We start from the raw sequence: 25079 nt of genomic DNA, 5'->3' as shown, positions 1-25079 counted from the left end.
TTCCCTGAGTACAAAACAAAATGCCAACACTTTGGTGTCGGAATGCCTATAAACAGAAATAGCAGGTGTCCAGCTGTTTCTTCCAATAGCTTTGAAAAATTGTATCATAGCATTGCTGATGTCATATGAATCAGTAGATAACTAGAAAATGGCCAAATGTTATAATTTGAGATATCAAAGTACTCTATGTTCTTAAAGTTCTCAATTGAGAAATCCACATAGCAAAAATACAAAAATATGTGGTTGTGCTACACTTTGTTAAAATTATATTTCACATCCCCACATCAAAACTCCTCAAACTAATAAACTGCAACATTCACTCAAGAAGGGTCTACTACATGGGGCTCAGTGGCAGAACCCTTGCTTAACAATGCAAAAGGCCCAGAGTTCAATTCTCAGCACTACAGAAAAATAAAATAAGTTAAAATAAAATAAAAGGGCGTACTGAAATGGCGTTGTTTTTAGATTCTACAAGTACAGCACTGTCTACTGGGTTGGTACCAGGTGATCTAAAACGTTGAGAACATGGCAAGGGAACCCACAGGGTTCGCCCTGCACACACAGTCACTAGAACTTATTACTTGGCGTTTCTGAATTAAAAAGCACTAAACTTCCAGGAAAATATCACATGAAAAAATCAACAACACAAGCAGGGCTCGAACCGCTGATGCAAACAGGCTGTCCCGTGAGCGGGAGTTTCATTGGTCCCGCAGACGCGAGGCCCCGCCCCTCGGCGTGAGGCCACGCCCCCCTCGGCCGCGGAGGCCGACGGGAGCCCTGCGCGCGCGTGCGCGCCTGCGTCACATCCGGCGTCCGGGCTCCGGAAGTGGCCGCAGTGTGGTTGGCGGCGGCGGCGGCGGCGGCGGCGGCGGCGGCGGCGGCTTGGGCAGTGGACGGGCGTCTGTGTTTCTTGGCCGCGGGAGGGCTGAGGTCCGCGGCAGCGTCATGGTCGAGGTACGGTGACCCTCGGGCTCCCGAGACTCGTTGGTCTCTGCGCTTTCTTCCTCGGCAGTGGAAAGTGCTGGGAACCCCTGAGACGCGAGCCGGGGCCCGGGAAGATGGCCTACGGCGATGGGGCGGCCCGGTGAGCCTTGCCGAGGGCCAGTGCGTGGCGCCGGCGGCAGGTCTGCGAGCACGCCCCCGGCGCTCCGTGCTCTGGGGCCGCTGGGGGCGGCGGGGCTGTCTGCAGCCCGAGCCCCGCGGGCGCCGCTGCTGGCGCTCAGTGCACCGCCCGGCTCGTTCAGCCCCCACACCCCAGCGTTCCCTTAGCTCAAAACCCCCCTGCTCACGTGCAGGCCTTGTGTAGCCACATACTCCCCCATTCCGTCCACCGGGGTCCAGATCCTCTGCAGATCGCGCTGATACAGTCCAGCGTCATCTTCGGCCTGGGCTTCTGCATCACTGCACCACCCCCCACACACAGACACACACGCTTGGTCGTCATCTTCCCTTCCATTTGCTTCCCCCGGTCATCCGATCTGTTTAAAACGGCAGTTGGAGGGATATAAGCAACCAGTGGTTGAGTGCTTGCCTGGTGTGCATGCAAGGCCCTGCATTTGATCCCTGGTATCGCAAATCTAAAAATTAAACTAATAAGGAAGTTGGTCTTGTTTGTCCTTGGGTTACTAGAACAGAAAAAAAAAAAAAATGTAGGCTGTTGCAGTTGTCTGAAAGGCCTGGTGTCCCTTGCAGCCCCCTTACGCAGCACAGCACACCCTGCACATACGGAACTACACGGCATTTCGGCCGTTCTTTCTGTTCACTGAAAAACCTTTGCAGAGAGCCTTTTGTCTCCCGATTGTCCATACCTCTTCTGTCCAAGGCTTTGCCTCTGAATCATCCCAGGGAAATCATTCATAATTCCATTTAGGTCTGTCTTTTTTTGAAAAAGAAAGTATTTGGAAAGAGAACGCGTGGCAGAGAGAAAAGGGCGCTTGCCAGTGCAAACGAAGTCCAGATGCATGTGTCGTGTTGGGCATCTGGCTTATGTGGGTACTGGAGAATTGAACCTGATCTTCAGGTTTTGCAAGCAGTCGCCTTTAACCACTGAGCCATCTCTCCAGCCTCTCATTTCGGTCTTTCTGACTCAGCCCCTTTCTGTCTTCTCGGGACTTTCCTAACTATCGATGTATTTTGCTTATTTGAACCTGTTGACCCTTGAGTGTGGGGCAGTGACCATTCTCTTGTTAGCTTGTGGCAGAGCCCTTGCCAGACTCATAGTCCAGGTTGAGGAAGCATTTGTCAGCCAAGACACTGTTCCACTGCAGCATTGAGGCCTTCCGCCACCGAGGAGCTTGCCATCCATCCCTTGTAGTTGGCCACTGTAGCCTGTGATGCGTAGCAGCGTGAGAGGCGAAGCATCTCGCCTCTTTAAGCGTGTGAAGTGTGTACCCCATTTGGCTTTGATTTAGGTTTTCATGGACGATTTGTAGCCAGCTGTTTTCCTGCCTGCTTCTTTGTAGGAGGTGCAGAAGCATTCTGTGCACACGCTTGTGTTCAGGTCCCTGAAGAGGACTCATGACATGTTTGTAGCTGATAATGGGAAACCCGTGCCTTTGGATGAAGAGAGGTACGTGAAGTTCTTTTCCAATTGCTGGAATACTCAAGGGAGCAGAGCAAACGAGCGGGCGACCTTTAAAGTCGTAGAAGTAGTTCTGCTCTTCATAGGTGACCTAGTTGCCAGTGTCTGGTTGTTTACGCTGGCTTAACTTTTTTCTTCTGCCTTGTCTTTTGCAGCAAAAAATTCCATTTGCAGTTTACACATATCCAGCAATTAGTAGAGTTCCTGTTAGATATTTTGTTTTAATCAATCATGCTATATGTGTATAGCTTCCTCCTGTTCTCAGAACTTTGATGAGCAGAGATTGTATGTGTGGCCCCATTTTCTTATAGCATAATGAAGTTCTTGAGCAGTGACAGGTTGTCTCTGTGTCCCGACTCTGGCCGAGATGCATTATGTGCAATGTTCATGTTACCTTTGTTACACTTCTTTTGTGATCTGCTTCATTCTTCAAATAAGCATTAATATTTAATTTGTATATATAGGCAGTTTTTTTAAATAAATAAAGTTCTTAAAAGATTGTACTAATTAAGTACTTTAGTCTGGTTAAACATTTTTTGTTTGTTTTTCGAGGTAGGGTCTCACTCTAGCCCAAGCTGACCTGGAATTCACTATGTAGTCTCAGGGTGGCCTTGAACTCATGGTAGTGCTCCTACCTTTGCCTCCCAAGTGCTGGGATTAAAGGTGTGTACCACCACACCTGGCTTGGTTAGGTAAAACTTTTTAAGATATCTGTTAAAGATGGCTGTAGAAGTTTGTACTATGTTTGTATATTTAGGCGTTTGAAAGGCTATATTAGTAATGTTTTTAAATGAGTCGGACCCTTGAGTATGCTTCAAGAAGAGTTTTCTAGTTACTAGGTAACAACAGGATACTTCTTAGGTTTAGTGAATACTGTGATGGATTGGGAGCAAGAGTAAATATATAGGGTGTGAAAGTGCACTTAGATTTTTTTCAAATTATTTTTAAAATATTTGAGAGAGAGAACACACCAGGGCCTCCAGCCATTGGGAATGATCTACAGATTCATGTGTCACCGTGTGCATGTGGCTTATATGGCCATTCAGGAATTGAACTTGGGTCCTTAGGCTTCATAGACAAGCACCTTAACCACTAAACCATCTCACATTTTTTATTCTTTAAAATGCTGTTTTAACTTGAAAATTTTACTGGAAATTTTCTGTAATTACACCAACTGTGCCTATTAAAGTATTTATTCTGGCTACTGTAAACTTTTACACTCATGATATTTAAAGTATTTAAGGATGCATCTTATAATCTTTAGTCACAAAAGAAAAATGGCAATCAAGCTTCGCAATGAATATGGTCCTGTGTTGCACATGCCTACTTCAAAAGAGAATCTTAAAGAGAAGGGCCAGCAGAATGCAACAGATTCATATGGTCATAAACAGTATCCCGCCAACCAAGGTGAGTGTACTATTAGTAAGGACTGTTAAGGTATATATGTACATTTCTTAAATAGAAAAAAAAAATCTCTTATTGATGCTGTACTGGGAAGGACAAGATAGAGTTACTCTTAGAATGCATGTTCTGCCCTGCTCTTAGGAATAGCATTTTTGTGAGCCATGATGAAAGAAAATGTAATACGCAGTTACAAGGAAATAAACTTAGAAACAAAAAAAAGATGTTGAAAATGATGAAACACACTTTGAGGGTCTTTGTAATTAAAGCATAAAACTTCATAACTGGCCCCAGAAAACAGTGAGGCCACTGCTAAGCTGATGACTTTCCTTATAGGAAACAAAAATATGGCGGCATAAAGAAGCACAGTTCTTAGGATGGGGGCACGGGCACAGTGGATTCTAAAGGAAGAAGTTTTAGACTGTTCCTGACCTGGGGGGAAACCCTGTGACACGACTGTAATTCAGAAAGATGCAGTGAAGTAAGGAAAGTGTAATGAGTGAGAATATAACTGCACATGAGACTATTTGAAGAAAAACCAGAGGGAGTTGCCACTTGGCTTTGAAGGCCTCTTTCCCACCATTGCTAGACAGCAAATGCATGAGCTGGGTCCTCTTAGCAGCTGATGGCAAGGAAGTAGCTCTGTGTGGTTTATGAGGTCAGAACAAGCATGAGAACTGCCCTCATTTCTGATTCTTCAGCTGGAATAGAAAAATCTCATTGATAGTATTAATACATTTAAAAGGTGATACCTGAATAAAAGGTAAATTCATTATCAGTAACTATTTTGTTGTTTTAGGACAAGATGTTGAATATTTGGTGACAGGTACACATCCATATCCACCCGGACCTGGTATGTTTAATATGGAAATTGTCTTAATTTCATTGTCACCTATATGTTCTTGGGCACTGTGGTAGAAATTTAGACAATATTTATTTACTTATTTTTGCTTTAGATAAACTCAGATATAAGCTTTAACAATGATAGAAGCATGTACTATTGAAGTGGTTGACATGGATGGTGTGGCCAAAGAAAAGCCTGGGGGCTTCGCACGTGACTCAAGCTTATCCTTGAAGGTCTCCGCTAGTGTTGCTCTTGGGAGGCCTCGGGATTCCAGCAGTCCTGGCCCATGTTTACTCTGGGAACACTAAGTGGTCACACGGCTCTTTCTGCTCGTGGCAATGATGCCTGCACACTGACTTGGACAGCTTGGATTATTAAGCTGCTCATGATCACATCAGATTGGAGAAATGTGTTACTAACAGTATTTATTAGTAAAGCTAAAGACAAGTTGAATTTAATCACAGTGGCTACACTGTCACTGCCTGGAGAGTCTTCTGTGTTTCCCCGTTTGCTTTGAATACATGTAACTGAGAGCAAAGATGGCTACTGAAAGGAACTGTTTTTTTTTATTTTAATAGGGGTTGCCCTGACTGCAGACACCAAGATCCAAAGAATGCCCAGTGAGTCAGCTGCGCAGTCCTTAGCGGTGACATCACCTTCTCCTCAGGCCAGGTAGGAACAGTGGCCCAGTTCACAAAGGGCCTAAAAGAGTATTTTGCCGTTTACACTTTTTAAAATTTTGCTTTTTGTTAACTGTGTATGATATTCTCCTTTATCATGATTGACCAAAACTTACAATAAAAAACTTGTACAGAATATGTTGCCTGTTAATGAGTTACCGTGTGACCTTGTTCAGGGCTGAGGCAAATCGAGCGACTGCTGGAAGTGAGTACCGGCACCCCGGGCCGTCGGACCGCGCCCCGCCCCCGGCCATGAGCTCCGTGAGTGTCCCTGTCACGCTGACGCAGGTTTCCAGCCTGTGAAGCGTGATACCTTATTCCCCTTTGTTTCAAGTCTTGGGCTGGACAGATGGCTCATGAAGGCATTTTCCCACAATGCCTGACTACCCCCAACCTGTGTTTGATTCCTCAGTACCCATGTAAAGCCAGATGCACAAAGTGGCACATATACCTGGAGTTGTTTGCAGGGCTAGAGGCCCTGGCATGCCCATTCTCTCCTCCTCCTCTCTCCTTGTAAAAAAGTAATTTTAAAAAATGAAAGAAACAAACATTGCTTTGAGATAGTCCTTTGAGAATTGAGACTTGATTGGTGATGTGAGTGGGTTGGTAATCCTCTCATCTGTTCAGAGAAAGTCTCAATGCCCACAGGGAGTCTCCACAGGGAGTGTTGTTTAAGTCTTGGGGGTACTTTGGTTTTTAAGGCACTGCCTCATGTAGCCCCTGGCTGGCTTTGACCTTGACCTGAGGATGACTTTGAACTCTAGACTGTCCTGTTTCTACATCCCAAGTTTTGGGATTACAAGCATAAGCCACTATACCTGGTTTAATTCCATGCTGGGACTCGAGCCCTGGGCTTTGTGTGTGCTGAGCATTGTGGGGTCACTGCAGTGTATCCCCAGCCCCAGTCTGAACCTCTAAAGGAAAGCATTTTATGGGCGGAAAGACATTTTGTATTAATGAGTTGTTAACAGTAAGTTATTCAGGTTGACTCTTCCTTGCCTCACAGTGCTTGGGGCCACAGCTATTTCAGAGTTCAGATTAATTGATAGATTTGATTTTATGTTTTGAAATACTTGCATATACTTTGCCTGTTAAGCACTCTTAAACTGAAATTCTCAAGTCTGAATTCAATTTTGACTTTGGAGTACTTTAAATATCAGATTTTCAAATTAAGGGATTAAGGAGCTCAGCCAGTATCAGCTTCTATACTTGTTAAAATAGTAATTAGATGAGAAGATGAAAAGATACAGGCACCGGGTTTCCCATCTTAGAGCCAAGGCAAGCACCGGTTACTGAGTCTCAGCCAGGGTCAGTCAGGCAGTAATGAGATGAGAAGTGAAGAGACGCAGGCGCCTTGCTTTCCGTCTTAGAGCTGAGGCTGGTAGAGATTCATGTCTTCACCCAGGCTCCATCAGACAGGGATTGTACATTTGGATTCCAAACCCGTCCTCAGAAATACTTGCTCGTTACTCATGCTCTGCTTCTGAGGTTTTAATCTTTTTAACTTAAAAATTAGCATACAGAAAATTGAGTTCTGATTAGAAGTCTTAGAGTTGTGTTTTAATTGAGAAAATGTACTTTAGCTGTCTTTTCCTCTTTGGCTAAAGAAAAACATATCCTTTCATTAAACCATCTTTCAATTTCCATTTCTGAGTTGATGGCTTGAAACTTTATGAAACCCTTACTGTTTCTTCTGTCTGTCATATGCCTAGATGATGGTGGAGAGTGGCAATGCCAAGAACTCTGCCCTGATGGCTAAAAAAGCCCCCACCATGCCAAAACCCCAGTGGCACCCGCCATGGAAACTCTACAGGGTGAGTGGGTCATGCCAGCATGTGGGGCTTAGGAGCTTCCTGTCAGCGCGCCTGATGGTAGAGTGAGGGCAGGAGGCTGAATGTGGGAGGCAGTAGAGGGGCCTGAGGTGGGGGTCATGCACTGTTTCCACGGATACCTTGAGAAGGAGAATTCCTTAAGTGAAAGGTTTACTGATGGCCTTGGTTTTGATGGTACATATAACAGCAGTGCAGTATTAACAGAAGGCTGTAAATGTGGGAAGCAGAAAAATTTAACACAGCAAAGGATTTCTTTTGCAAATTTCGGTGAAATGTTTACTTGATAAAGGAATTTCTTTAGGCCTAGAATGATCCCAACTGTAATAAAATGATTCAAAATAGATTGGATCAGTGGGCACACAGTCTGAAAGGTACAGCTAGCATGGTTCTGTTTTTGAGTAGGTTATACAGAAGGAAGCCCTTTTATTTGGCATATAGGTCTAACGAATTTTAATAAATATATCGATTTGGTTAGTCACTACTGCAATCAGTGCATCACCTGAAAAAATACCCCGTGCTGTTTTAATCATGCACTCTTCCACCCCTGGTGACCGCCGAGCTGTCTGCTGTGACTGCGCTCGTGTGTTCTCGGCTGTGCCATGCGGGTGGAGTTGTACAGAAGGCTCCTCGTGAGACTGGCGGTGGGGTCCTCTTCAGGTTGCTGCACAAAGAACCTGACCAGAAGCAGCTTACAGAAGGAAGGCGTTCATTTTGGCTTACAGGCTCGAGGGGAAGCTCCATAATGGCAGGGAAAATGATGCAGAGAGGACATCACCTCCCAGCCGACATAAAGTGGACAGCTCAGTAGGAAGTGTGCCAGACACTGGCAAGGGGAAGCAGCTATCACGTCCGTGAGCCCGCTCCCACACCCACTGCCTCCCAGACATTTAAGTTGCTGCCAGCTGAGGACCTAAGCCTTCAGGCCACATAAGCTTATGGGGAACACCTGAATCAGACCACCACACATTAATTGTAGGAGGGATGGGTAATGCATTCCTTTCTTTTGTTTAGTAATATTCTACTAAGGTGTACTACAATTTGTGTATTTAATCTCTTTGTCTAAAATATAATTGTAGCATTTATAAGATTCTAATTTGAAAATGGGAGTGCATTTTAAGTTCAGATAGTCTACAAAATTGGATACATTTTAACTGATGTCTGGATGGGTACCCACTGTCGTTTTGTTTTGTTTTCCTCATACAGGTTATCAGTGGGCATCTTGGCTGGGTCCGGTGCATTGCTGTGGAACCTGGGAATCAGTGGTTTGTCACTGGCTCTGCTGACAGGACTATAAAGGTAACAAGGAAACATGATTTTGGGCTTGCCCTGTCAGCTTAATCTTTCAAAGATTTTGTTATTTATTTATTTATGTATTAGAGACAGAGAGGAGAGTGTGAGGGGGAGAGAATGGGTGTGCCAGGGCCTCTAGCTATTGCAAAGGAACTCCAGACACATGCACCACAATGTGGTGATCTGGAGAATCAAACCTGGGTCTTTAGGCTTCGCAGGCAAGCGCCTTAACTGCTCAGCCATCTCTCCAGCCCTTTTATTAAATTTATTTATTAGAGAGAGAGAGAGAGAGAGTGCGCTTTATCTTTTGAAAGTGACTTCTTGGGCAGGAATCAAGGTTGCAAGTCCCTGCTTTCCCATAGTTGAATATGGCGTGACATTTCCTGGTATACCAGTAATAGTTCCAAACAAACGTCTGCTTGGAAAGCGGTGCTTAATGTTGTGTCTACCTACACCAAGTCCATTGATTGATGCTTCAGGCTTTCTTACCCTGTCATTATAGAGTGAAAGCGTACTTGTGTTGGCAAATGGGGAAAGCGGAGCTGTCGCATAACCGACATCAAACATAATCTATCATTGGTGGGAATTAAGATGAATTTCATTTTAGTATTTCAGTGTCCAAAGATTATTGTATTTACTTCCAAGCCTTTTTTCCCTAGGTATGTAAATATGTGTCTTTTAAAAAGTCTTCGTTTGTTAAACAATTTGCGTTGATGTGGCCCGGCACTAGGCATTGTACATGGGGCTTTACTTGTATTGGACAAGTGCTCTACCACAGAGGGACCTCCTCGGCCCCTTGAGAGTTATTCTTACTATGGTTTTTTAATTGTTGTTGTTTGTTTGTTTACTTCATTTATGTCAAATGCATATTCTTGTGAAGAATTCAGTGTCATTTAAAATGGTTAGGTTCTATAAAATTTAAATAGTCTGTAACCTGTTTTCCTAGTGTTAAACATTACTACAGCTTTTAGATTTTAATTACTCTAAATAAATCTTCATGTGTATGGCTTTTTATAAATTTTACTTTGTTTTGAAACATTCTCAGAAATGGAAACACTTATATTGGGCAAATGTTTTTGGGGCTAATACCCAAAGTACAAATTTTCCAGAATGTGTGAGTTGATGCTTATAATGTACTTGAAAGGCTCCATTTCAGCCTGTGGATTGTGACTCTCTTGAAAGATGTACTAGGGCTGGGGAGATGGATCAGTGTGTCCGATGTGGGCTGCACGAGGGCCTGGATGTAGACCCCCAGAGCCCACGCCGAGGGCCGGCATGTAGACCCCCAGAGCCCACGCCGAGGGCCTGCTTGTAGACCCCCAGAGCCCACGCCGAGGGCCAGCATGTAGACCCCCAGAGCCCACGCCAAGGGCCAGCATGTAGACCCCCAGAGCCCACGCCGAGGGCCTGCATGTAGACCCCCAGAGCCCACGCCGAGGGCTGGCCCGTGCCGTGTGCTTGTCGAGCCGGCACTCTGGGGATGAGCCGGCCCCTTGTCAGTCTGGCTGAATGAAAGAGCTCGTTCAGCAGGTGTCTCGACAGTAGGAAGACACCTAGTGTCGCCGGTATGTGCCTGCCGCATGCCTGCAGAAAATCAATAAAATCTTAAACTGCTTACACAGAATGCTAGCGAGATGGATTTGCCACAGCTTCACTGCTTTCTGGGTAAGTTGCCGTTACCCTTGTGAGGTCCGCACCGTGCTTTCTTGCTGTCGCTGTCGGTGACGCCCTCCCACATCGTAGGAGTACCAGCCTTGCCAGCTCTGTACGTGCTGTGCAGAGCCCTTTTGCTGCTGCGGCAAAACCCCCAACCTGAAGCAGCTGATGGGGAAAAGGGTTTATTTCAGCTTGTAGATTTAAGAGGAAGTCTTATTATGGCAATGAAAGCAAGACAGGCCCAAGCAAGAAGCCTGGGTCACAGCTCCACGTCAACAGGAAGTTGTGCATGTCGTGGGCTTGGAGCTAGCCTCTATCACCACAGAGATTTCTCCCACTGACATCCCTCCTGCAGCCAGACTCCTCCTCCAAAAGGCCCAGCAGCTTTCCCAGATTACCGCCGGCTGGGGACCAGTATTCACGCCACATGCGCAGCCGGGGAGGGCCATTCCACTCAAACCGCTACACATCATTTTCCAACTTGAACCTTTTCATTATTTTTTCTGCTTTTATTTTGAGGAAAATCAGTTTCAGAATTGTCTTATTTATATGTTTATAAATTTTTGTAACCTCAGGAATCTAGATTTTTGCTTTTGGGAACCAATAAAAAGAAAAAGTAAATATTCTTGGATTGCAGATCTGGGATTTGGCCAGTGGCAAATTGAAGCTATCGCTGACTGGGCACATCAGTACCGTGCGTGGCGTGATCGTGAGCACCAGGAGCCCTTACCTGTTCTCCTGTGGGGAGGACAAGCAGGTGAAGTGCTGGGATCTCGAGTATAACAAGGTAAGCCGGGGGGAAAGGACTTAGATGGTATCAGCCACTGCTTATTTGTTAATTGGCTTACATGCTGGGGATTGAGTGCACAGCCTTGTGCACGCTGGAGAAGTGTGCCACCACAGCCCCACCGTCTCCCCGTGTTGAGAGAGTTTAACTTTGCCGTTGCATCTTAGGTCATACGGCACTATCACGGCCACCTCAGTGCAGTGTATGGTTTGGATTTGCACCCAACGATCGATGTGCTGGTGACCTGTAGTCGAGATTCCACTGCACGGGTAAAGGCAATGGAGTGTGCGTGCGCGCGTGCGTGCGTGCGTGTGTGTAGATGTCGATGCTTGATGTACTCGTGTTTGATAGTACATGTGTGCAGATGTAGGTGCTGGCATCATATTGCTGAACTCCGTATTACACGTGTGGGGATGTAGATGCGCGCGTGATGTTACCCATAGTCGGTATGGCACGTGTGTGGATGTGGACCCTTGCTGTACATCAATACCGGATAGTGAGCTACGGCTTCTTGACTCTTCAGTGCTCTGCTGCCTTAATTGTTCAGTGCTTATGTTCTTTCCATCTTATTCTGCAGTCCTTGGCCTCGCATGCTTATTACCGTTAGTTTCCTGCCCCTGAGACGTGACATGCTCATAGTCTACTTTGTCATGCTGCTGTCCATAAGCAGTTTCATTAGACTTTCCAGAACCCTGATCTTTCCGCGCTCCCTACCTTTCTCCTTCCCTCCCCCTCCGGCCACCGTCTCCTGTCTGTATTGCCCACAGCCTGTAGACGATTGTCCTTCATTTCAGTAGTCTCTTCACTTTAGTCAGCCATGGTTGTCTTGTCAACTTCCTGCCTTGAACTGGTCCCGTTATCTGTGTGAGATACGCATACCTGTTGTTTTTGACCATTGTCTACTGTGTTTTTATAGATATGGGATGTGAGAACTAAGGCCAGTGTACACACATTATCTGGACACACAAATGCAGTTGCTACAGTCAGGTGTCAAGCTGCAGAGCCACAGATTATTACTGGTATGATAGACTCTTGTCAAGTGTACAGTCTGTCCACAGCAGTGACCGCGCCCGCCCTCGTGTTACCCCGTCCGCACTGACGGCTGCCCCGTAGGTGCATGTAGCACTCTGTGTCCGCCTCTGTAGCTGTGGGCATTGAAATGTCTGAGGTCTCATCCAGTCGTTTTCACTTCATACTTTTACATACACAGTATGTTGTAGTCTGTCTAGAAAACTGCTGTCATAATTAAATGTTACAGGTGTATATTATTTTAGTATTATAGTTACCGTTCTTGGAGATTGAGGTTAGAAGACAAATGCATTGAAACCAATAACCTCGTATGACTCTTCTTATTAGCAGTGGACTTTAATAATACTGGGGAAGCACTTGATGTGTTTTATTAACTAGAAATAATTAGGGTAAAAAAAATCATTTTCCCCTTTCCCTCTATTCAGATATACATTACTTTATGTATTCAGATACATTATGTATTTGATTTGTTATTTAACTCGGTACTTACTCTTTGGTGAACTGATGATCAGGCGTTTTAAATGTAAAATGGACCTGTAGTTTTGAAATCATGGGGAAATTAGCCATAGGGTAGGCCTTTTCATTTAGTTTATGTGTATGTATAGAAGGCTATTTTGTATTTTATTGTGTTTAACAGTAGTATTTCTTCTCCTATTTTGATATGTGCATGTTTTCATTGCAGGGAGCCATGATACTACAATACGATTATGGGACCTGGTGGCTGGAAAGACTAGAGTGACCTTAACTAACCATAAAAAGTCCGTCAGGGCTGTGGTTTTACATCCCCGGCAGTAAGTATATTTTGCTAATTTGCCTGTTTCCTTCATAATTAGGTATGGTACTGAAACACCAGCATTAGTACTGTTTCTGTCGGCCCTTTAGCCATTGTCATTTCTGGGCCTCTATAATTTTCCTCTTGTTGTTATTTTGCTTCCTGCCCTACAGAATGAGAGAAGAGGCCTTCTCCATAGTAACGAGCATACCGGCTAAGACGCGAGACATGAGAGGAGGCGCCCTGAGCTCAGCAGGGGCGCGCAGCGCGGCCTCGGAGCTGGCGCTCAGTGCGTGCGCCCTGGCACTTGGCTGATTGTACTCCTCCTCTCGTTCTCCTTTCTCTCTTGTCCTTTCCGTTTCCCCTTCTCATTTCTTCAGCTTGCTCTCTTTACTATTCGCCCTTTCTCCAAAATTGTTATATAATCTTTTGCCCTGTATGTGAAAGTAGGCATTTCTGTATTTATTGTTCTAATCCAATGTAAAGAGCATTGAGGAATTGAAAGGAAAATAAAACCTTAATTTAGGATTTAAAAGATTTTTCAAAAAGTAGAAGTCTGCTTTAGTTTTTCACATTCTGACAGTAATATTTTGCTGGAGCTGTATAGATCACCACACATACATGGGAAAGATAGCTGTAGACTTAAAGCCACCTTACTGGCTTGATTTACTTTGCCATTAATTCTTCTTAATCTCATTTCAGTTACACATTTGCATCCGGTTCTCCAGATAACATAAAGCAGTGGAAGTTCCCTGATGGAAGCTTCATTCAAAATCTTTCTGGTCATAATGCTATTATTAACACACTCACGGTGAATTCTGATGGAGTGCTTGTATCTGGAGGTAAAAGGAGACTCTTGGGATGTAGTCGGTCATTGTACGTTTGAGTAAATAAGTAGTTTCTCTGCCACTACGCAGAGGTGCTGTAGCAGGATCCAGGTAACTGGGTCTGTGTGAATGCTCACACATGGGTTCTTCCATGTTCATGATCCGTGTAGATGGGGCATGATGGAACTCTACGTTCCCATGGGAGATTTATGCTAAGGAATTGTCTACACTTGGTTGGGTGTTAAGGAATTACTTGAGGCCTGGTTGGGTGTTCCTCAGGAAGTGTAAGTCATGTCTTGTGGTGCTTTTTTAAGATCTGAAAAAGATTCTGAATGGAGCACAAGGGAAAGATAAACTAACAGGAAGGGGTTTGGGTGCCTGCATCTCCCTTGGCTGTGTAACTGAATGCCTGACGTGACGTTTAGGTAATGGTGAGTACCCAAGCTTGTGCCACACTGAACTGTTAAGTGTGACCACATCTTTCCTTTCAAGCTGACAATGGCACTATGCACCTTTGGGACTGGAGAACCGGCTACAACTTCCAGAGAGTTCATGCAGCAGTGCAGCCTGGGTCTCTGGACAGTGAATCAGGAATATTTGCTTGTGCATTTGATCAGTCAGAAAGTCGATTGCTAACAGCAGAAGCCGATAAAACTATCAAAGTTTACAGAGAGGATGATACGGCGGTAAGTTCTTGTTTATTGCATGGTTGATTATTCATTTATTTACTTAGAGACAATGTCTGCCTATAGTTGGGACTGGCCTAGGACTCACTGTGTCTGGCCCATCCTGGCTTCTAACTTGTAGCAACCATACTTCTTAAATCTTGCGACTGGAGCCACCACACCCAGCTCTTCACGTGTATTTTGAAGTCACATAACAGCCACAGCAATGTGGCAAGGGTCTTGTCATTTAATTACCAGAAGGAAAAATGGTCTTTACAGTATTAAGGTGCTTGTCAGCTTTATTAGCGATCTGCCCCTAGGTTCCGTGTGGGTGGGTTTCATTGATGCCAGTGAAGCCACTGATCCTTATGTAAAGCCCATTCTTCCTTGCTAGAGTTACCGAAGTAGCTCACCTTGGTGACCCTCAGTCATAAGTTGCTGTGCAAATTAACTTAGATCCCCGGGCTTTGGTGCTGCTGACCTACCTAAGTGGAAATCTGGCTTTAGGGAGATCTGCAAACCACATTTGCCATCCGCCCATTCATCCGTTATTAGACTTCACAACTGTTTATACACTCTTGAGGAAAACGTTTTTGTTAAAAGGAAATGTGTTAAGTAGGGGACAAGCTAGTAATATTTACTTAAATCGGGCTGGAGAGATGGCTTTGTGGTTAAGCGCTTGCCTGTGAAACCTAAGGACCCTGGTTCGAAGCTCGATTCTTCAGGACCCACGTTAGCCAGATGCACAAGGGGGCGCACGGGTCTAGAGTTAGTTTGCAGTGGCTGGAGGCCCTGGTACGCCCATTCTCTCTCTCTTTCTCTGTTGCTCTCAAATAAATAAAAATTTGAAAAAATTAATTATCTTAAATCTGCTTTTCTATCTTTAGACAGAAGAAACTCACCCAGTCAGTTGGAAGCCAGAGATCATCAAGAGGAAGAGGTTTTAATGTGGCCTGTTGCTATGGTTTTGGCAGGTTTCTAAGCTTAGCATTGCTGAGGACCTCCAGGGGTTTGTGCTGTGGCTGGAACATTGAGCAGAAACTCACTTGCTGAAATCATTGCTGCTTCATACTTTACAATAAATGTCCCCTGTACCCCCACCTGTATTTTTATTTCTAAAATAAACAGTTTGTGACTGTAGAAGCTATTACCAAGTGTGCAAGTTTACTGAACATAACTATTGGAAAGCTAAAACCATTTTGACAGTTTTACTAAAAAATTTCCTTTTAAAGAAAGTATTAAATCTTTTTGTGGTCTTGCTATAGCATAATATAGGACATTTGAAAAGGAATAGGCTTTTTTTTTTTCCTCTTAACTTTTGGAAACAGACTTGTGACTGACCCTTTGGAATCAAAGGACTTGAAGCGTGAGCACTGTGCGTGGCCTGCCGAGCTGCGCTGTGGATCTGTTCAGCAGATCAGTGTCTCCTGGACACCCCCCCTCCCCCCGGGGGGCTGGCTGTAGAGGCGCTGCGATGAGAGACGCCACCTGCAGGGAGCCCAGAGGACCGGCCCTCCCTTCTCTCCCTTCTCGGTGGAATGAGCATTTGCGCTGACCTCGAGGGGCAGCGGGAAAAGGGTTTGTGTTTGCTTCATTTGCGTGATGTAGATCAAAGCAGGGCCTCATACATGTGGGACAAATGCTGTACCACTAGGAGAGCTTAATCCCTAACCCCCAGGAGAAGGATTTTCTAAGATGAGATGGAACCAGGGAAGGGGAACATGAGGCACTTTCAGAACAAATGTGTGCCTGCTGCAGTTACGCAGTGGGGCGTGTAGCTCATGAGAAAGCTGCAAGTGGTAGGGCCATGTCTATGAGGAAACGGGAGAATACCTAGAGATGGATGCCGTCGGAGTTCCTTAGAGTGTATCTAGGACTGTGGTCCTGATTCTCTAGAAAGCGCTCACGTTGAACACCTAGGCCTCTCAGCGAGTACACTACCTATGGGATCCCGAGTTTCCCATCCACTGAGACTTGTCAAACTTCATCTGTAGTCAGAAAGCAAAGCACTTTCGTTATTTTTCATAGAAATTGTGCTATGCATTTGAACAAATGTCAAGAAACACATCCCCCATCTTGCATAGTGTAGATGGGAGTGAAATGGATATTATTATTAAAATAAAATCCCTGGTCCTACTTCATTTCTAGGAAATCGCCTAATAGAACAAGCTGACAACCCTGCCAGCATGTTCATCATGCCTCTGCTCTGTGATAATTAACATAGTTCAGGAGCTAAGCCCTCGGCCCACCTGCTCCGGCCAGGCTTCGCGTGGCACCACTTGGCCACCCCAGCTGATGGGCAGCCGCATCTAACCACACCGCCGACTCCAGGAGCTCGGGGAATGAAGGAACAAGGGTTTCCTGGTCTACACCAAGATGTTACCAAGGCTGGGAATGAGAAGAAAACAAGCAGACGTGATTAGTATTTAGTATTAAAACAAGAGGGGAAAACAAGCTGGAAAAGGAAATAGGAAGGGAAGACAAAGGAGGAGGAAAGAAGGCAGTCTCCACTAAAGGTACCAGGAAGAGTTGGAAGACTCAGGCAGGGAGACCCCAACACACACACCAACCTGTATTTGGAGAGGGGGGCGGAACCCTGGAGAGATGGCTTAGCGGTTAAGGCAGGCACTTGCCTGCAAAGCCAAAGGAACCGGGTCCGATTCCCCAAGACCCACGTAAGCCAGATGCACAAGGGGGCGCACGCGTCTGGAGTTCGATCGCAGTGGCTGGAGGCCCTGGCGCGCCCATTCTCTCTCTCCCTCTCCCAAATAAAATATATTTTAAAACTTAAAAATAAATAAACGGGGGGTTGGGGCTGAAGAACAAGACACGGCTCTTCCGGTGGCTTCATCCTGGAAGTGTGAAGGTGAAGACGGTCATGCACAGTCTCTCCACGTGGTCACTCGCCTGGCTGAGCTGCACCATCTCTCCGCAGTCCCTCCTGCGGTCACCAGGGTGCGGCCTGCGTGGGCCTTCCCTGATGGGATGCGTCCAGCTGTGCAGTCCGCCTCTCCACCCTTGCTTTTCCTTCTCTGCCTGTTAACGTTGTGTCGGGAGAGGAGGGCACCTTCTGGGTGATGCATCCTGTAGACACAGCCTGCTACCAGAGGCTCCCGGGCCGGGTTTCTGCCTCCAGGTCCCGCAGCAGGCTTGTCGGCCGCGTCTCGGACCCAGCGCCTGGGAGTGCTGCCCTGCCCCAGGTCTGGGACCTCGGGTCCACCAGGAGGATTTCCCCACCAAACCTTCTAGCTCTGGTTCCCAGAGTGGGACCTGCAGGAAACTGCTTTTGTTTCTAGAGCCACCCAGTTTTCAACTCAGCAGACACCTTTTAAAGAGACATCATGCCCAATGGCAATCCCGCCCCCCAACATAACTGCTGCTTCCATAACGCATAAACTGCAACCCCATGAGGAATACCTGCAACCCCGCTGAGGAGCGTCCCCAAGGGGATGGGGGCAGCGACAAGGGAAAAGAGGACCAACACATGATGCATCCATACAAAGCATAATAATAATAATAAAACATTTTTTTAAGGGGGAAAAATGTGGCTTCTTGCTACTGCTTCAATGGAGTGCCAAAAACAGAAGAATTTCCTGACACCTGCATGATCTGATCCTCTCTCTGCCTGAGGCAGTAGTGTCAACAATCTGCATTTGCACTCACTCTCTCTTTCTTTTTCTTCGAGGCGGGGTCTCACCACCCAGGGTGACCCTGGAATCCACTGTGTAGTCTCAAGGAGGCCTCAAACTCTGGAATTCACTTTGCAGTCTGAGGGTGGCCTTGAACTCACAGCGATCCTCCTACCTTTGTCTCTGGAGCGCTGGGATTAAAGGCTCGCATCACCACCACACGCAGCTTCGAGCTCAAACTTGAGCCCAGAGCAGAGCCCTCCCCTCTTGGACTGAGCCGCCTGTAACATAACTCCACACACTTTCTCCAATTGTTCCACTTTCAAAAGTTTCTTTGCTACAGAAACCAGTGTTTTGTTTTTTTTTTTTTTAAATTAGTTTATTTATTTTTCACCATCACCTCCCTCATAGGATAGCTGGAGAAACAGCTCAGTCTGTAAAAGCACTTGCCACACAAGAGTGAGGACCCAAGTCCAAATCTACACACTGGGAGGTGGCTGGCTGTATATATACATCTACTTTGGCTTTTTCCCAACACTCCATGAAAACATCTCCGGACTCTTGTTAGTCATAAAGCCACTGGACAAAAATAACAGAAGAGAAGAAAGCAGAAAACATTTTGAAATGAGACGACATGAAAATAGAAGGCTAGATTTTCTTTCCTTAGTAAGCAATATTGCAACTCCAAAAATGTTGTTTGTCAAATAATAACACTGCCACACTCAAGCTGTGGAATTAAAATGCTGCATCTTGTGAACAATAACCCATTGCACTTTGTTATGCTGTTCTTTCCTTGCTTGTGTCTGTATGTGTAAAGCAATTCTTAGCCTTCTCTGTGTGTATGGATTTGTCACAACTACTCTAAGTGACATCACACTGGACATGGAGGTTTTGTTTGTTTTCTTAGCCAATGTATTCAGAACTCTTCCTCTTCCTCTCTGTTTGGACATTACATCACTGTTTTTACTGGAAAATAAAATATACGGGCTGGAGAGATGGCTTAGCGGTTAAGCGCTTGCCTGTGAAGCCTAAGGACCCCGGTTCGAGGCTCAATTCCCCAAGACCCACATTAGCCAGATGCACAAGGGGGCGCATGCGTCTGGAGTTCGTTTGCAGAGGCTGGAAGCCCTGGCGCGCCCATTCCCTCTCTCTCCTTTTATCTGTCTTTCTCTCTGTGTCTGTCACTCTCAAATAAATAAATAAATAAAATTATAAAAAATAAAATAAAATATACTTTCTCCTTTTCTCACATGTTATTACAATGTGGGTAACTTTTGTCTCTGTGCTGTTTCTATAAGGCAGCAGATAGCAGTATAATTGCTGAGCCAATGTGCAGGTGCCCACTCTACTATTGACAAATTGCACTGAATCTTCCTTCAACGATTTACACTGCTTTCACATCTAAATTCTGCCGAATCCTGGCATTTATTCCTACTCTAAACATTCTGTAAATGAGTTGAAACATGCAACATTTGCCCAGAGAGGAGATTGTGTGAAACTTCATTGAGGTCTGACGATAGGAAAATCTGCTGGAAAATCTAAATGTCCACCACTCTGGTAGCAGTCCAGGGGCTGAGGAGACGGCTGTGCCCATATCCACCTGTTCCCCGTCAAGTGCAGAGCAGAGACCTGAGAATTGCTTGGTCTCAGGAAAAGCGCAGCACTACATTCAGAGAGAGACTTAGTCTCAAGACAATATTCACATGAGTTATAGAGGAAGAACCCTCCGTGTTCTCCTCTGGCCTGCCAGCACCTGGGCACACATCTTCACATACACCATAAGTTCATACACCCCCACCTGCCCACGCCACCACCACACAGACTTACACACCAAAAATCAACCAAGTTCAGGAAATCGAAAAGCTTACTTAGGGGGCCTTTCCAGACTATCCTGCTTGTTTGACAATGATATATATATATTTTTTTCTTTATTTGAAAGAGAGAGAGATACAGAGATAGGCAGTTAGAGAGAGAGAGAGAATGGTGGTGCCAGGGCCTCTAGCCACTAAAAGCGAACTCCAGATGTGTGCATCTGGCTTACGTGGGTTCTGGGGATTTGAACCTAAGTCCTTTAGCTGTGCAGGCAAGTGCCTTAACCTCTAAGCTAGCCCTCCATCCCTGACAATGCTTTTGATTGCTTGATAATATTTTTACATAGATCAAACACAATCTGTAACACTGGAAAAATAATATATACTTTTTGTTACTGAATAGCTTTTACAATACATCATTATTGAGAATTCATAGGACATACAATCCACCCATTTAAAATACACAGTTCAGTAGGCCTTAATATATTCACAAAGTTCTGCGACCGTCACCATGATCAGCTGCAGGAGCCCTCTCAGGAGCAAGCTCTTCCATTGCCTCTCGCCACTCAGCCTTAAACAAACGTGAATATACTTTGCACAGTGCCTGGGTCTGTTCTGGACATTTCATATGGATAGACTCAGACAACGCGTGGTTTTTCTATTAACAGATTCTTCTCCTTGTGACATTTGCAAGGTTGAAGCATGTTGGAGCCTGTGGCGGTGGCTACCTTCCTTTTGTTTTATTTTTATTATATTTTTTAATTTTTTTGTTTATTTTTACTTATTTGAGAGTGACAGTGAGAGAGAGAGAGAAAGAGGCAGAGAGAGAGAGAGAGAGAGAATGGGAGCTCCAGGGCCTCCAGCCACTGCAAACCGAACTCCAGACGTGTGCGCCCCCTTGTGCATCTGGCTAACGTGGGTCCTGGGGAATCGAGCCTCGAACCGGGGTTCTTAGGCTTCACAGGCAAGCACTTAACCGCTAAACCACCTCTCCAGCCTGCTACATTCCTTTTGATAGCTGAATACTAATCCCGTGGATGAACACGCACACTCTTCCAATCATTACTTGACCGATGCTGCAGTAAATAAACCTTTCTACATTCCAAAAGCATAATAAACATTTGCTTGATGGTTTTTGATGTCTTTGGAGGAAAGAGCCTGCACTTTAAAACTTAATTTGTTAAGCAAATCTTATATTCATTTGGTATATAAACAAATGATCCTAATAGGTTGTGTATTATGAATGACATAAGGCATGTTTCCAAATTTTTGCCTGATAAAAATCAGAAATTAAGAAACAAAATGGTAAGACAAATTTACTTTTTATTAAGAAAATGGACAAGAGCTGGAGAGATGGCTTAGTGGTTAAAGCTCTTGCCTGGAAAGCCAAAGGACCCAGGTTCAGTTCCTCAGGATCCATGTAAGCCAGCTGCACAAGGGGGCGCATGTGTCTGGAGTTCATTTGCAATGGCTGGAGGCCCTGGTGTGCCCATTCTGTCTCTCTCTCAAATAAATTTAAAAAGTAAAACGAGATAAAATAGAAACAGACATAATCTAGAAGCTATATATAAAGGTACTATTACATCAAAATATTATCCATGACATGCAACTAGCTAGGATATATTCAGACTTAAATTTAAGTCCTCCTCATATTTTGTTGTAATTAATGTCTTTATAAGCAACATCTGGGTGTGTTTTGCTCTTCTAAAATCAGCTATGTACACCGTAGCCATGGTAATAATAGGAAAAGCAAATGTTCTCGGAACACTCGCTGTATGCCTGGCGTCATTCCAAATGATTTTACATATATTGACACATAAGACTTACAACCAGAGTCAGTGGCATAATTTGCATAGCCCCAAGCAAGATGCAAATTCAGGGCCTGCGGTGTATAAATCCAGAGGAACGTGCTGTCAGCAGTGGGCACCATGGTGCAGAGAAACTTGTCCCCCTTTTTGTTCTGGTGGTACTTTTTATTTGCTATTTAGTAACGTTCTAAGTAAACATAAATTTTTTTTTAAATGCTAGCTTGAATCGTATTTATTTTTGCAATGGGTTGTGCTCATTTAAATGCAAATATGAAAACATTTAATTCATTTGTAAAGTCAGTGAATTTACACTTTGTATTTTATAGCTTATAAGTGCTTTCGTATGCTCATCACAATGGTAGAAATGGGGCACAAAGCTCACTATAGTTTTATTTCCCCTCTCCTTCCTAGGATCAAACCCTGGGCTTCAGAATGCTAGGCAAGCGCTCTACCACTGAGCCACTCTCCAGGCCCATATTGAATTATATATTTTTTTAAAGTTTTTATTTATTTTATTGAGAGAGTCAGAGAGAGAGAGAGAGAGACAGACAATGAGAATGGGCAAGCCAGGTCTTCCAGCCACTGCAAACAAACTCCAGAAGCATGTGCCATCTTGTGCATCTGGCTTACATGGGTCCTGAGGAATCGAACCTGGGTCCTTTGGCTTTGCAGGCAAACATCTTAACCACTAAGCCATCCCTCTAGCCCCCCCCCCCATATTGAATTATCTTAAAAAATAACTTATTTGCAGGCCCTCGCCGCCCTCTCTTGGCCCGGGGTGCGCCCAGAACAAATGAGGCCCCTGAGTGCTCCGCCTAGTTCAGAGGATAAAATCCCCCAGCAGAACTGAGAGTCAGCAATGGCTAAGCCCCAGGGGGTGGCTCCGGTGCTGATGTCTAAGCTGCCTGCAAACGCCCCCGAATTTTACCCATCAGGTTACTCTCTAATTACACAGAATCCCATGAGGATGGTTGTGAGGATTATCCAACCCTATCAGACTATGTCCAGGATTTTCTGAATCACCTCACAGAGCTGCCCGGCGGTTTTGAAGCCGAGATGGCACAGTTTGCAGAGACCCTGAATGGCTGGGTCACTGCTGATGACGCCCTGCAAGAGCTTGTGGCTGTCAGCAGGCCACGTCGATTCCGAATTTCTGTATATGGGAGCTCGCCTGGGTAATTACCTGTCCCATCACCTGACAATTAGCCCAGAGTGGCAACTTCCACCAATTACTATGTCAGAGGGGTCGCACTGAATATGAAATTAAAGATCAGGCTGCAAAAGGGGACGAAGTGTCTCGAAAGCGATTCCATGCATTTGTACTCTTTCTGGGAGAACTTTATCTTAACCTGGAGATCAAAGGAACAAATGGACAGGTAACAAGAGCAGATATTCTTCAAGTGGGTTTGCAAGAATTGCTGAATGCTCTCTTCTCTAACCCTATGGAGGACAACTTAACTTGTGTGGTAAAATTACTAAAGTTGACAGGGTCAGTTTTAGAAGATACTTGGAAAGAAAAGGGAAAAAATCTGATATGTAAGAAATTACTTAGAGAATTGAAAATGTTGTCCTAGATGCAAACTGCAGCAGAGATGTAAAACAGATGCTCTTGAAGCTTGTAGAACTCCGGGCAAGTAACTGGGGTAGAGTCCATGCAACTTCAACATACAGAGAAGCCACACCTAAAAACGACCCTGACTACTTTATGAATGAACCGACATTTTACACGTCTGACGTGTCCCTTTCACTGCGGCTGATCCAGATTACCAAGAGAAATACCAAGAGTTACTTGAGAGGACTTTTTCCAGATTATGAAGAAAATGGGACAGATTAATCAGGGGCTGGTGATTCATACTTAGATGATATTGATGATGAGATGGACCCAGAGATTGAAGAAGCTTATGAAAAGTTTTGTTTGGAATCAGAGCGTAAGCAAAAACAGTAAAGTTAAAGTTGAGTTTATTGGTTTTGTAAACGTTTAGGTATGGTGACTTAGCAGAACATGGGAAAGCAAGAAATGTGTTACACTTATACCAAATTAAGGATGTTGAGTTATGTTACTAATGTATGCAACTTTAATTTGTTGAACACTATCTGCCAAAATAAACTTTATTCCCTATAACTTAAAAAAACTAATTTATTTACTTATGATGAGTGAGAGTAAGAATATGGCTACTTAGAAACTCCAGACACATGTCCACTTTGTGTATCTGGCTTTACGCGGGTCCTGGGGAATCAACCTGTCAGGCTTTGCAAGCAAATGCCTTTAACCACTCCCCAGCTCCCATATTGATTTCTTCTTCCTGGTTTTTTTTTTTTTTTTTTTTTTTTGTGGTAAGGTCTCACTCTAGCCCAGGCTGACCTGGAAATCCCTATACATTCTCAAGGTGGCCTTGAACCACGGTGATCCTCCTACCTCTGCCCCCCAGCACTGGCCTTAAAGGCGTGTGACACCACGCCTGACTTGATTATTTTTTGTATTTTTTATTAATTAAGAACTTTACTGTATGCATATATCACGTGTTGGTTCATGCTGGTTCTGCTCACCATAAGGTAAGTGTTGGCTTACTGATGGTTGAGACAAGCTGAGGGGCTGGCCTGCCTTTTTCTTCCTTCTAGGTTGTCATTTCAGTCCGTGTGGTTGGTGTTTGTAGGCAATGATGGAATAGGAAAGGATTCCTTGGTTTTTTCTTAGAACTCCTTCACAGCCTCTTCTTGTGTCGGGGGCAAGTTCTTCTATGGATGGCGATGCTGCCCTGTGTTCTTGTCACAGCCACCCAAGTGAGCCTCCCTGGGGGCTGTGAAGGGGTAGGCGTTTACAGAGCCACCTGGGTCCCCTGCTTTCAGAATACCCAAACCAGATCTAGATTTCAGAATGCCAGATGCCAGTATTCAACATCACGGAATTAGCTTAAATCTCTCAAGACCAGTGGGGAAAGTGAGATTTAAGAGCCACGTGTGGTGCGGCACACACGTGTAATACTAGTACTCGGGGGTGGAAACAGGCAGAATGTTATGATTTTGAGGCCAGGCTATTCTGCATAATAAGGTCACCAGGGACATGGAGCAAGGCTCTGTCTTAGAAAGCTAAATGGCTGGGCATGGTGGCGCCTCCTTTAATCCTAGCACTGGGGAGGCAGAGGTAGGGGGATCCCCATGAATTTGAGGCCACCTTGAGATGACATAGTGAATTCCAGGTCAGCCTGGGCTGGAGTGAGACACTACCTTGAAAAATAAAACAAAACAAAACAAAAGAACGTCCTAGGCCTCTCCACACAGCCAGGACACATCCCATTGGGGTCTCATACAGGCTTCCTGGAGTGTATCCAGGTTTTGCTGAATCGCTACTGGTCCTGTCATTGTCCCTCTGAAAAGTTCTTTCTCGTTAGGCAGTTTAGGGGTGACAGGACCCCAAAGTGAGTAGCTTTCTCCTTGACTAAATGTGGGAACAGTTCTAGGGCCTGTAG

The 25079-nt window shown here is 45.0% G+C and overlaps 1 protein-coding gene and 1 pseudogene across 1 annotated transcript; both read left to right on the top strand.

Moving 5' to 3' along the window:
• Positions 1–864: 864 nt before the first annotated feature.
• Positions 865–15511, top strand: Plrg1 (pleiotropic regulator 1). Its single transcript, XM_004655875.2, has 15 exons — positions 865–954; positions 2463–2569; positions 3846–3988; positions 4782–4835; positions 5405–5498; positions 5683–5767; positions 7219–7320; positions 8542–8634; positions 10922–11071; positions 11239–11340; positions 11988–12090; positions 12783–12891; positions 13575–13714; positions 14192–14385; positions 15252–15511. Exons 1-15 carry the CDS (start codon positions 946–948, stop codon positions 15309–15311), a joined length of 1545 nt encoding a protein of 514 aa, XP_004655932.1. The 5' UTR covers positions 865–945; the 3' UTR covers positions 15312–15511.
• Positions 15512–22456: 6945 nt separating this feature from the next.
• LOC101597389 lies at positions 22457–23557 on the top strand (annotated as a pseudogene).
• Positions 23558–25079: the final 1522 nt, after the last annotated feature.

Source organism: Jaculus jaculus, chromosome 12 (assembly GCF_020740685.1).
Source record: "Jaculus jaculus isolate mJacJac1 chromosome 12, mJacJac1.mat.Y.cur, whole genome shotgun sequence".
Classification (NCBI taxonomy): domain Eukaryota; kingdom Metazoa; phylum Chordata; class Mammalia; order Rodentia; family Dipodidae; genus Jaculus; species Jaculus jaculus.
Note: the sequence above shows the minus strand (reverse complement) of the source record. Positions and strands in the feature narration are given on the sequence as shown.

Excerpts from the sequence above, each read along its gene's own strand:
- Plrg1 (XM_004655875.2), top strand. Across the intron at positions 12,091-12,782 it reads AGAGCCACAGATTATTACTG|GGAGCCATGATACTACAATA; the intron begins GTATGATAGACT and ends TTTTCATTGCAG. Across the intron at positions 14,386-15,251 it reads ACAGAGAGGATGATACGGCG|ACAGAAGAAACTCACCCAGT; the intron begins GTAAGTTCTTGT and ends TTCTATCTTTAG.